The sequence below is a fragment of the Arachis ipaensis genome, chromosome B4, assembly GCF_059453495.1.
Source record: "Arachis ipaensis isolate K30076 ecotype BB chromosome B4, ASM5945349v1, whole genome shotgun sequence".
Classification (NCBI taxonomy): domain Eukaryota; kingdom Viridiplantae; phylum Streptophyta; class Magnoliopsida; order Fabales; family Fabaceae; genus Arachis; species Arachis ipaensis.
Genome location: NC_142439.1, coordinates 15,940,542 through 15,954,730, shown reverse-complemented (window position 1 = coordinate 15,954,730; position 14,189 = coordinate 15,940,542). Strand labels below are relative to the sequence as shown.

At 31.6% G+C, this 14,189-nt stretch overlaps 1 protein-coding gene across 1 annotated transcript; it reads right to left on the bottom strand.

The window, feature by feature from the left end:
- Window positions 1-9,574: 9,574 nt before the first annotated feature.
- On the bottom strand, window positions 9,575-11,809 carry CTL2 (chitinase-like protein). Its single transcript, XM_016342409.3, has 3 exons — window positions 11,122-11,809; window positions 10,343-10,502; window positions 9,575-10,266 (listed from the first exon to the last, which is right to left on the bottom strand). The coding sequence occupies exons 1-3, from the start codon at window positions 11,528-11,530 to the stop codon at window positions 9,846-9,848; spliced, it is 990 nt and encodes a 329-aa protein (XP_016197895.1). The 5' UTR covers window positions 11,531-11,809; the 3' UTR covers window positions 9,575-9,845.
- Between the last annotated feature and the right edge of the window lie 2,380 nt (window positions 11,810-14,189).

Sequence of the window (14,189 nt, the reverse complement as noted above, 5' to 3'; positions counted from 1 at the left end):
CAGATCCTCAGGAGCTTATTGACGCCTTTGAGGCTAGAATGAATTTAGAAGGGGTCAAAGATGCAATCCGATGTAAGACGTTTTCGATAAAATTATCGGGACCAGCCATGGTGTGATTTAATACACTACCTTCTGAGTCGATCTCCTCCTTTGTCGATATCAAGGTCAAATTTATGGCCCACTTCACTACCATGGGGACTCAAGCAAATCACTCAATCTCCCTATTAGAAGTGGAATAAAGGGTGGGTGAGAGTATCCGGGATTACCTAGATCGGTTCAATAAAGCACTCTTGGAGGTGAATACGCGAACCCGAGAGGTCGTATGCTTGTGCTTAATTGTTAGATTGTTGGAAGGAGACTTCTCTAGGCACTTAACTTCCAAGGATGTAAAATCCATGGAAGAAATCCACCAGATCGTTTTGGAGTACATGAGAGATGAGGACGTTTCAAAGATGGTTTCCACCAAAAGGAAGAACCCAGCGCTGTCTCCTCAAAAAGGTGGGAGCTCAGGACAGACCTCGTCCCCAAAACCTCCAGTTCCTCAGGTTAGAAAGTTTGCCTCCTACACCCCTTTAGTGGCCTCACTTACCGAGGTTTATTAGCAAGTCTCTCATTAAGGTATATTTCCAAAAGCAAGACAGATCCGACCTAGAGCTTCATTAACCAAATTCCAGTATTTTGACTACCACAAGTTCTATGGTCACAAGACTGAGGACTGCATTGATTTGAAAGATGTCTTGGAGCAAGCAATCCAAGATGGAAAGCTTCCTGAATTCGTCCAACACGTACGGCTGCCAAGACGGCGTAACGAGGACGAAGATTGGAAACCAGAAACCCAAGGAACTCTAGACCTCCAAAAAGTACGGAAGATACAGCCCTAGCTGTAGTCAACATGGTGTTGGAAGAAATGGCTAGCCAAGACCCACCAATGCTGTTAAAAGGGACGTTAAAGCCTCGACCTCTGAAGTTCTCAAAGTAACCAGCACCCAGCAGTCCATTTCACGGCAGAAGACTTCCAGATCGCCACATCGGATGAAGATGAACCCTTGGTTATCACGGCCAGATTGGGTAATGGCATTGTGAAAAGGATCCTCATCGACACCGGTGTGGACTTGAACCTTCTCTTTAGAAATGCATTCGATGCTCTGGGGTTGAAAGATCAGCATTTAAAACCCCATCTTCTTGGGGTTGTTGGGCTCGGAGATCATTATATCAAGCCTGATGGGGCTGTGGACCTCCTTTTCTCTATAGGAGAAGGTGTCAATATAAGGGTAGTACAGGCCGAGTTTGTCGTCCTTCAGGATTCTATGGCCTACAATGTAATATTAGGGAGAAAAGACACTCAATGATCTTTGCGCATTCATCTCAACCAAGTTTTTGGTCATGAAATTCCTAACGGCAGAAAATTAGATCGCAACGATTTGAGGAGATCGAATGTCTGCAGTTAAATGCAATAAAGCTAGTCTTACACTCTGAGATAAGGCTAAAGAGTTCACTGGGGTCTTTCTTGTTGACTTAGACTCTCGAATTCAGGAGAATCTGAGGCCAGAGCCAAATGGAGAACTTGAAAATTTTCAAATAGGGGACAAGCCAGAAAAATACACCATGATCAATAAAGAACTGCCTTATCCCTTGAAATCGAAGCTTCAAAATTTCTTGAGAGGTAACATTGATTCATTTTCTTAGGAACCTACTAATATGCCCATAGACCTTGCATTCATGTCCCATCAACTGGCTATTAATCCCGACTTCAAGCCGGTTGCGCAGTGACGTCGGAAGATGTCGCCCGACCGGGTAGTCGAGGTCAAAAGCCAAGTCCAAGGACTATTGGATGCCGTGTTCATCCGATAATTGACTTATTCCACTTGGTTGTCGAATGTGGTGATGGTGAAAAAGTCTAATAAGAAGTGGCGAATGTGTGTAGACTACACAGATTTGAATAAAGCCTGCCCAAAGGACTGTTTCCCTTTGCCTAACATAGATAACATGATTGATTTCTCCTCGGGATATCGGATACTAAGATTCTTGGATGCTTATAGTGGTTATAACGAAATTCTGATGCACAAAGCTAACGAGGATAAAATAGCTTTCATCATCTCGAGGGGATTTACTGCTACACCGTAATACCTTTTGGTTTAAAAAATACAGGGGCAACATACCAGAGGTTAATGGAGAAGGTTTTCAAGCAACATATCGGAAAGAATATGGAATTCTACATTGATGACATGTTGATAAAAACCAACGAAGATTCTGACCTAATCAAAGACCTGAAAGAAGTATTTGACTGCCTCCGACTTCACAGGATAAGGTTGAATCCAGCAAAGTGTGCATTTGGAGTTTGGGGAGGTAAATTCTTAGGATTCATGATTATCCAAAGAGGCATAGAGGCCAATCCTGAGAAGTGCTAAGCAATCTTAGACATGTCGAGTCCTCAGAATCTCAAAGAGGTTCAAAGGCTCACAGGTCGGTTGGTTGCCCTATCAAGGTTCTTGGGAGCTTCTGCTACTAAGGCCAAACTATTTTTTAATTTGATGAGAAAAGATGTTGATTTTTCTTGGACGGAGGAATGTGAGATTGCTTTTCAGCATTTTAAAAATTTACTCTCATCCCCTCCTATTTTGGCAAAATCTAAGCACGGCCAGCCTCTGTTCCTATATTTATCAGTGCCTGAAGAGACCCTGGCTTCAACCTTGGTCTTAGAAGATCAGGATAAAAATCAACATCCAGTGTACTTTGTTAGCAAGGTTCTTCAAGGACCCGAGCTACGATACTCAAAATTGAAAAACTTGTCTTTGGTTACTCACGTCGGCACATTGGTTACGCCAATATTTTCAAAGTTACTTAATAATTGTGTGAACTGACCAACCGATCAAGAGGGTTTTACAAAAATCCGTCCTCACAGGTCGGATGATGAATTGGTCTATTGAATTATCCCAATTTGTCGTGCGTTATGAACCACGCTCAGCCATCAAGACTCAAGTGATGGTCAATTTCCTGGCTGAGATGACACACCCTGATTCTGACATACCGATATGGGAGCTTCATGTAGATGGAGCTTCCAATGTCCGGTATGGGAGAGCAGGCCTCATCCTAACTAAAGGAGAAGATGTGGTGATCAAGGCCTCCATTAAATTTGATTATTTATTAATAGAATTTTTTGCATGTATTGGCAGAAGTGAAAAAAAGGGAAAAAATAAGAAAAAAAAGATTGAAGAAAAAAAATCAAAAGCCTGCAAAAAAGTAAGTGTTTCTTTTCAGTTTATGTTGTCAATTTTATTATGTTCATTTGCCTGAAGATTATTTGCTTTTCTAGGATTGAATCCAAAAAAAAAAAATGTTGCTGAGGACTCATCCTCCCAAAAAAAAACTGAATCACATAATGAGTAAGATTCAAAAACTATTTTTATAATACTATGTTTTTTTTCATCAAAATTTTATTTATTAACAAAATCTTTTTGGTGTATTTTTTCATTTTGAGTAAGATTGAAGTAAACAAATGATAAGCTTACACAAAATATATGGTGCTTTTCAGTGTATTTTCCAAATTTTATTGTGTTTTTTTTTTTGCCTGATGATTGTTTGCTTTTTAAGGATGTAAGAAAAAAACATTGATGTTTCAGAAACTGGGCTCCACTCCACAGAAGTCAGTGACAGATCCAGAAAATTTTGATAGTGGGGCAAAATATATATAACATAACAATAATTTTTATAATAAAAATATTACGTTTACATAAAAAATTAGTTATCAAATTATCTACTATAGATTTGTGTATAAATACATATATTATTTAACTTATTTTTAATATATATTTTGTATCTTAAATTTGTATTTTAAGATTTGTATTTTAAGATTTATTCTGTATAAGTGATTATTTTATGTATACGTAGCATAATTATTGTTATAATTATATTTTGTTATTGTAAAATATGATTAGGTTTCAAAATATCTATTTACAAATTAAAATATAAAAATAGTAATTTAAATAATAACGTATAATTTAAAATTTAATTTTTTATATTTCATATTTTGAAACCTTGACAATATAATCAAAATGTCTTTCTTTTTTGTATATGTCGTTATAATAATTTAAAACTTAACTTTTAAACAATTAGCTCTTGATGATATTCATAGTTGAAAAAGTTCATTTAATTAGTGTAGTTATAAAAAACTAAAACTAATTTCAAAGAAGAAATACAAATGGATAGATAATATTCTTTCGAGTCGATTTCTAAGAAAAAACATCAATCTTATTTAAATTTAAAAATTGATCATTATAATAGACATCTAATATGAAGTACTCAAATTGACTATCAAGTGTCAAAAGTTGAATAAAAAATTATTGTGGGTCAAATTTAATAATTTAGTGGGGGCAAATAAATATTATTATTATATACTAATCAATAAAATTCCAAATTGTAGTGGGGGCGCTTGCCCCTACACCCATAGAAGTAGATTCGTTCCTGACAGAAGCTCATTATGATTCTTCATAAACGTAAGATTCAATGTCTGAAATTCTTTCTTTGCTAAAATTTTCTAAAACCTGATGTATTTACTCTAATTTTATTGAATAATATTTATTTTGTCCTTAAAATGCCACATGTAAATTTGGGAAGTGAAAATGATGATGTGTTTCAAATACAAACAAGCTATCAGATCAGTGTAAATCAACCAAGTGATAACATATAATTTTTGTTTCTCTTACCATTTCTTTAATTCTTATGCTACCATATTCTGCTTTTGATTTCATATATTTAAAAAAAATCTTTAAGATTTTATACAAAAAAAAAAAAAAGAAAAACTGCAACTATATAAATTCTCATACAATAGAAGTTATGTTTTTATTGAATGCTTGAGGTGTAGTTGTGAGATGTTTTCAGTGTATTTCAAGTTCAAGGAACAAGAAGAATCATTGGATGAATTAACTCCTATTCAAGAAGGAATAATAGATGATAATTCTAAAGGACAAATGATTGTTCTTCGGAAACAAACTCATTCTCAATAAGAACTACTGGACATGTGAGTTTTTCAATTCACTTTCAATATTCTATTCATTGAGTTAATCATTTGCACTTAAATGTTTACTCCATATTAATTTTTTCATTTTTGTTTTTCTTAGAGTTCCACTTCAAGTATGTGCTCCTCCTTCAGAAACACCTATCTCAAGCCCTCCCTAAACTCAACAAACTGCTGAAAAGTCTTCTGGAGAGGAAAATATAGAAGAAGAAACTATTAATGCATAACTATTACATAAATTTATTTTCTAATATTTTTGGGTATTTAGTTTCTTTTTTGGTGTATTGCTTCTGATTTGAGGCAATTGGTGTTCTTGTCTTTTTTTATTGTAACTATGCAACAAAATATTGATTTTGTCCATTTTGAGAGACTTTGTTGATGCATTTATTGCAACTAGCCCATAAAAATTTATTGTAGTGCTTCTGGTGTATTTGGTTCGTATTTCAGTATATTTCATGTGAATTGAGGTGCACTTGATTTACTTGCATTAATTAAATTTCTTTTCTGTAATCCTACAGTCCTCCAAAACCTCAACAACCTGAACAAGAATCTCATGAGGAAGTAGCTCCTACTAATGTGTAAGTTCTACTTAATAAAATTCTTTTTCAATATTTTTTGTATATTCTTAAACTATTTTATGTGTCACCATGCAGTCATCCACCTGTTAATATTGGTTGCTAATGCTGCATTGAAGAATAATATTGGTTGCTAATGCTGCATTGAAGAATGGCTTTCCTGCACCATCTATCATTTAGCCTTGGCTTCTCAATCAAGTGAGGAAGCTATATTTACATAAAAGGGTGAACCACCAGCTGACAAAAAAAAAATCTCAAGACAGCCCAATATAGGTGGAAGAGTTGGACGAATTGGTTGAGGTCATGAATATTGGGGTTGCAGCAACATTAAATTATGTTAAGGAAAAAAGTTTCTCACCAGAAAAGGTGTAGCCTACACTGAGCTTCCTTGACAAGTTCAAAACTCCCATGAGGCAAAAGGAAATAATAGATGATCTTAAGGAGAAATGCTTTCATTAGGTCATAAATATCAAGACTAATGATGGTGGATGCTCTAATGAGTGGGAGACGATTTTTAAGCTGAAGCATGAATCTCACCTGGAAATAACCAGAATGCGCTTTGATTCTTTAAAAGCCAAATCAAATATTGAAAATCTAGTAATACTAGAATAACATTAATGATTTTGTTATAAGTTGTGCCATATATGTATTAAATTTGGGTTTTTTTGTTTTCGTTGATTGTCTCAGCAATGTGTCAAATTCTGAACAAAAAAAATTGAAAATTTTGAAAAACTCATATACTGTTTCCCCTGATATTGTGGTAAGCTGTAGTACATTGAAATTTTAGTGTATTCTTAAAATATATTGTTTGTTGTAACTGTTTCTTTCGGTGTATTATACAAATTTTGCAAAATGACGCGTTGGTGAGTCATGAGAAAAAGTTCATTCATCCAAAGACTAACAAACCCTTCCAGATTAAAGACGATCAAGACTACATCCCATTTTCAGACAAGAAAAAGCTTGCATCCCATCCATTTGTAAGCGTTCATTTATAAAGTTTCTTAAATAATTCTTATATTATGTGCCAATTAAACTAAAAAATTATTCTCTCTGGCCAAACTTCAGATATTTGCCTCAGTTTGCTATGCGCGATATTAGTGGATATGGATGCAGATGTTGAAAAGAAGAAATTTCATGTCCTTGATCCATTAAACAAAAAATCTCCTTCGGAAGACAGAACAAAAATTAATAAATTTTGTTTATTTGATATAAATTTCTATTTTCTCTATAAATTCTCTTATTTCTGTCTGTTTGAAAAAAGGTGCACTGGTAGTTCTTGGTAGGGGTGTACAAGAGCCGGGCCACAACGGGTTTGGCCTGATCCAGATCTGACCCGAAATATAGATCGGACCTAAATTTTAGACCCTAACCCGACCCTAAACCCGATGAAACCTATGCATCTTCGGGCCGGGTGAAAATCAGGTAAAAATCGGGTGAAAACCGGGTCTTTAGCATATAAAATTCACCTAATCTCTAACCATTATTTCACAATTCACATAGTAAAATTCACTTAAAAAATTATAACAAGAACCAACCATTATCTAAAATTAAAACATAACCACAATCAATACTAATATTGTCTCATAATACTAAATAGTTAAGTCACAAACAAATAACACAAAATATTACACAAAAGCCTTGTTCTTCCTAAACATAGAACTTTAACTCATAGTCTTTATAACACAACATTAACCACAGAAGAATAGTCATCCATCAATTGCTATTAATGTTGTCAACTTGTTCCTTGTGATATGGATGCATTAGTAAAACCTACAAAATACAAATTACAAAATATATAAAATTATTCATTTTCATATAAGAGATTATTAATTCAAATAATTAAGTCACAATAATAAAAATATTATAAATGTACATTCAACAATCTTCTAACTACTATCAAATTGATCAAACTCTTGATCTCCAACTTCTTGTTTCGAAGGACACAACCAACTTTAAGTGCATATCACAGCTTCAGCCATTAATGGTGACAAAGAGCTGCAGAAGACATCAAGCACACGTCTACCAGTGCTAAAGCATGATTCAGAAGCAACGGTTGAGACCGGAATACCTAAGACGTCACGGGCTATAAGAGAAAGAACTCTGTATTTTGAAGCATTCACTTTCCACCAAGCCAATATATCAAAATTCTCATCTTCTACAGTATCCTCGGCCAGATATCTCTCCACATCTGACTTGCTATCTGCATTAGCCTTCTCTCTTTTTTGCTTTTTCCACATATTCACTCTATTTTCAGAAACTCCCTTAGCACCAGTTGAGACTTTAGTATTATCATCCAAGACATCTCTAGATGAACTTCCACCATCCTCCCTTCCTTTATCATCTACAACCTCCTTTTCATAAAACTTATATAAGGTCTCTAATGTTAATTTAATAAAACCAGTCATACTAGTAGACACTTCCTTGTCATAAACATCCTCCAAACACCAACAGAGATAATCTAATTTATAACGAGGATTCAATACAACAGCAACAAGTAACAACGGGTTAAATTTGTCAACAGGTCCCCAATATTTATGATATTTATTCTTCATTGAACATGCCATAGACCCTAACAATTCAGAATGACTTTGGCTCCAAGATGTTAATTGAGAAGCAATAGATGCAATTTCATGAAAATATTTGTTTGATGTAACATGCAAAGAAGAAGAGAAACTCAAAGTTATTTCATAAAAGATTCTCAAAAACTCAATGAATAATCTAGCATGTTGTCAATCAAGTGGTGTAAGTGGACCAACTTTTCTTTTTTCCCCACTATCCTCTCCAAACCATCTAAGAAAATCAGGTTCTTGATCAAAAAGTCTATCAAAAGCTTTTTCAAATTTCTCAGCATGTTCCTACATTAGATAGGTAGAATTCCACCTAGTTGAAACATCCAAGCACACAAGACTTTTAGATTCAATCAACTCAGTCTCAATGCAGTTTTTAAATTTTTTAGTCCGTTGAGGAGAGAACCTAACATACCTGACAGCATTTCTAATGCTTTCAAACTTCAATTGTGTATAGAGATGGATGTTGGAAAAGCCATCAGAAAAATCATTATTTTAGAAAATCTTACAAAATAAATCCAATTTAATTTAGCACAATAATCAATTTTCTATCCAATCCAAAGGACATAATAGATATCTACTTAGACAGAATTCATGTCCTAGATAAAATCCAACTACTAAGATCTTGATCTACAAAGAAATCTTACACTTTTAAGTTAATAAATGAAATCTTACCTTATCAGCAATATTACATTTACATGTTGTAGCAACATGAGAGCAAAAAAATTTTTATGCTATAATCACTGATTTTAATTTGTCTCTATTAAGAATTGCACCCATTATAATAATTTACTGTTTTAGCTTCCAAAAGATTTTTTTTTTTTTTACAAAATAGCCTTCTAAAGAAACAAATGATGATTTGGCTGGTATTTTGTCTTTTCAAAGATAAGAATTTGACATAATACACCTATTTTTTTTGATAAGTGATACATATTGATCCAACCCTTTTCTGAAATATTTGAAAAATTATTTAAAATGTACATAAAAACCAGAGAAAAGATTTGATCTCTAGACATTTCAATTATTTTCATTGTATTTGATGTCAGGATTTAGCTAAAATGTTCATTATACACGTATACTATGTTACAATGGTGTTTATCTTATAAGAGTAATGCTAGGTAGAAAAAGAAAAACAGCCGGAACTTTCCTTATTTAGCATTCATTAATTGTTGCAACAATTAATGAATGCTAAATAAAAAAAATTATGGCTGTTTTTGACTAATATTTTTTTGTTACCAAACATTTTCTATCTTATAAAAGCCTAAATTATTTATTTCGTCATTAACGGCCTCAACTTATTTTAGAATCAATTATGCTTGAACTGCTACTTACCTCATCCAGGAACTGAGAATAAAAGTAGAATGTACCAAACATTCTGATTCAAGAAGAAAACAAACAAAATTGTTAACAATCCTTAATAATGATAAAATATTTCACTTTTTTTTTCTTTTTTTTATGCACATTGTACCAAAAATATATCCAAGTTACACATGGAGGAGGTATGCAATTAATAAGAAAACCCAAGAAATACGCACGTTTATAATCTATACAAATATGTAACAATTAATATCCACTCCAAATTAAAGCTGGGTTTTAAAATTTCCACTCCCATGCATCATCATCGCATGCATGTCCCCTCCTTTAATTTTATTAGAACTCTCCAAAGATTTTTTCAAGAATTCTCAATAATCAAGTTGTTGAAGAAGATGGAGGCCCAGCGGACTTAAAGGGCTTTTGCTCAGCACAAGAGAGGACATCATGGGGCCCAGCTTCTTCTCGGCCAACACCCATGAGATCAAGATAATAGAGGTAATGAGAAATAACGTTGTTCATGTCATCACCATCAGAACCCTGGCCACAAACTTGGTCACCGTAGAGAACATTGATTGTGGCACCAAAACCTGGGACCCGCTTTGCCAACGTGTCATTCTTAGTTGGCTTCCAGTTGGCATGAAAGGCATCGTGTGGTGAAGGAATGTGCTTGTCTGGTGGGGTCATCCACGTGTGTATTGCTGCTTGGAATGCCAGCGTGGCATTTTGCTCTATGTATTCTGGGTGGTCCAATAGATTCACCTTTAGGGCTTCTCCTATTTTTCCATAGTTGTAGTTCCTGTTCATCATTTATTAGGCATCAAAGAAAGCAAAGTGATTAAATTAAATTAAAAAGAAAGAGGTAGAAAGGGAACCAGTAAATAGGGATGGCGCCACGGCCATAATAAGCGGCGCCAGGGGTGCATGGATAGGTCAACTTGTAGTAGTCATCACAGTAATATTTATCTGGACTCAGTTCCTTGTTGTAACATAATCCCCATGCTAAGGGTCCCCCTGTTGCCACCCCATATCCACCTGAAATCAATTTTTTCATTAATCTTTCTCCAACAATCTCATCAATTTCTTCTAAATGCTACCATAATAATACGGTAAAAACTGAAGTGAAGTTAACTTCGTGTTATTTAATAATTTTTAATTATTAATTTTACATAAAATTAACTGTTTTTAAAATTTTTACTTCATAATATATATAATCTATTCTTTTACTATCTATATATGGCTAGAATCAATATAATCCATTTATTGTATTAATTGATTTCCAATAATTAATTAAAAAATTCTTAAAATTAGTAATTTTAAATATTTTTAATTATTATTTAGTTAATATAAATATTAAATTATTTTTAATAAATAAAATTAATAAATAAAGTTTACTAATTTATATATATAAATTTTAAAAAATATAATTAATTCATTCATATGTACAATTTTTAGTAAATATAAATATAAATTATATATTTTTTGTATGTAAAATTTTTATAAATATATATATAAATTATTGTTGGTTAAATACTAATAAAAACTAATAATATTTGCTAAAAACATGTAGCATTATTCTAATTAATTGACATAAATTTTAAATATACAATTTTAAAATTGTAGATATATATAATTATGATGCTATATCACTTACAAGAAGTCTTGCTTCCCACATGACCAAGAAAAGCAGCAACCTCCTTCATGCCACCAAGCTTTCCACCGGTGGTCCCGAACCCAAGAGGCTGGTACAGCGCGGCGGCCGTGATGAATGACTGGTAATCCCAGAAACCGACGGCATGCGCCACCGGGGAATTCCTCTTTGCAAAGAGGTTCTCAAACTGGTAAGTTTGGAAGAAATCAGAGATTGTCTCGTTACAACAATAAGCAGAGAAACCCTTACACTCCCACCCTTTGTCACAAAGCTTTTTCCCCTTCACTATCTTCACCACCGGCTTCACCGATGATTGTGCATTAACCACACACACCAACGTTGTTCCAAAAACAAACAACAACATCAAAACCCATGATGTTGTTGGAATCTTGTTATTGTTCATCTTCTTCATGTTTTGTGTTATATTCAACGATGATGAGTTGGAGCAAAATTGTGGGAGTTTATTTATAAAAAAAGGAAGAAGTTGAGTGTAGTGTGTAGTGAAAGGGATGGAAAGGGAGTGTGTAACTATTATTAGGAGGGAGAGAATTTTCAAGAGGTGGAGAATGTGGAGCTTTTGCTTCCATTCTCATTCATCTCTACTTTTGATTTGATTACAAGTTAAGTAAAATAACATGTATGGGTGGGTGGGTGGGTGGTTTCAATAAATTAAATGTGCTTAAACAAAATCAAATTACTAAGCTAGCATTGGACCATGGCTTAAAGCATGTGTCATTGTTGCATAAACTGTTTATAATTACGTAAAAGCTTTGAAACGCAACTACAAATTCAAATCACAACAGTTATTAGAATGGATACTTATTGGTTTTTATCCAAATAGCTTTGGACTGTTTTGGTTGTAAATTTTGGTCAGGAAAAAGCCTTTTTAATCCAAAAATAGAATGCATTGACACACATTGGACCTCAAAAAGTAAAATAATAATTTGTTATGTTGCATTTAAAGTCGGGAGATAAAAAATGAAACCAAACAGAGCATATTTCTTTTCCTTTTCACTGAGGGAGAGTTTTTATTGTCATGAAGGAGGGTTTGTTTACAGTCAAGTGAATTGGCTTTGGTCCAATTATTCTCTTGGGCTTGAAACTGAAGAGGAGCGGGTCTTATTAGGCCCAAATAAAGCAAGACCCATCCAATCAATAAATTCCTATTAAATCAGAAATAAAAAACTTCCAATCTTCACCCAAAAAAAAAAAAAAAAAACTTCCAATCAGATGAACTCCCCCTCCTACCCCCCAAAAAAGAAAAGCTTCCCCTTCTTTAGCTATAAATGTGAAACATTTTCTATTTTATAAAATAATTTTAAAATAAATAGTATCAACTGATTTTTAGTATAGTATTAGAATTAGAATTAAGGTTCTAAAAATTAAATGGATAATCGAACTAATTCAATTATTGATTTATTGGTTCGATCGATTTAATCATTATTTAACTGGAATAATCGTTTTATAATAAAATATAAAAAATACAATAGTCTAATATAAATTTTAAAATGTCATTCAAATTAAAAATACTATATCAATCACAATGTTATAATTTTATCCAAATACAAACTTAAAAATTAAATAATAAAAGAAACAATTAGTATGAAATACCAACATTAAAATTTGTCATCAATAATTAAAATTCGCAAAAATTTACTGCAGATTTATTTCATTTAAATTAGAAAAATCAAGTAATGTAGCGTAAAACATACTACTATCACTACCATTATTTTGATGAAAATCAGCATCAATATTATCTAACAAAATATACAATACGTTATCAACAAGTTAAAAATTAAAATTATTCTAATAAATTATTAAAAAATAAATTATAATACTCACCTACTAAGTCTTTAACATTATTAAGAACATCAGATTTTTTTTAAGAACTTCTTCTGTTGCCCAAAAATCAATAAAATTAACAATTTCATAATCAATTAGATCATATTACACTTTTTACTTTTTTTTTGTTTTTTTTCTAAAAAATTAAATACAATATATAAAAAATATCATAATATATCAAATACACCAAATCTAATGATATGAAATGAAAGTATGAAACATGTATTAAGAACAACAATCTAACAATGATATTAAGAACATAAACTCAAATAAAAATAATTATTTGAATTAATAATTGAAAAAAAATACAGCAACATAATAATTATAGGGTCAAAATTGAAATATATCTATATTATATTACTAATTTGACAATCAAAATGTGTCACAAATAATTTTTATTAAAATTAAAATAAAATATTTTTCTCTAAAATTAATAAATTTCATTCCTCTATCCTCTTATCTATTTTTCTCCTATTTTCTATTTCTTTCTACCCTTCATACTCTATATATAACTTATAATTATATTTTATATTACTAATTTGACAAATCAAAATATATCAAAAGATATTTTTTTATTACCATTAAAATAAAATCTTTTTCTCTGAAATTAACAAACTCTCAACTCTCCTTTTTCTTCTTTATTTTTCTCTCTCTTATTTCCTATCTGTCTCTATTTTTCTATTTTATAAAAAAATAAAATTAATAAAATAATATAATTTAAATAAATTCATAAAATTATAAGAAATATATTAAATTTATAATTAAATATAATTAAAAAATAATCCCGTAATATTATTCATATAAAAAAATATTATTATTATATACATACCCTTTTATTTTTACTAATGTTGTGATTAATAATTAGAATCAAGATTCGAGTTATTTTTATAACTATTAATATAATTTTTTATACTAATATAATTATATTTTTATATATAGAGAGAAAAATATTATTTTTAAATAACAAACATGAAAATTATTTATTTTTATTTGTACAACAGACTTAACACTTAATTAAATAGAAAAATATATACATTAAAATTTTCAAATTCTAAATAATGAATGTTAAAATTAATTATTAATAAAAAAATTAAACTCTTTCACATAAAAATAATAATTAAACGACTTATTATGTGATTTTTTTTTAATATACGAAGACCTTGATTTTCATAGTTGACAAAGATTTTTTATTCTCTACGATCTTTTTTTAAAAATAATTTGATTCTATA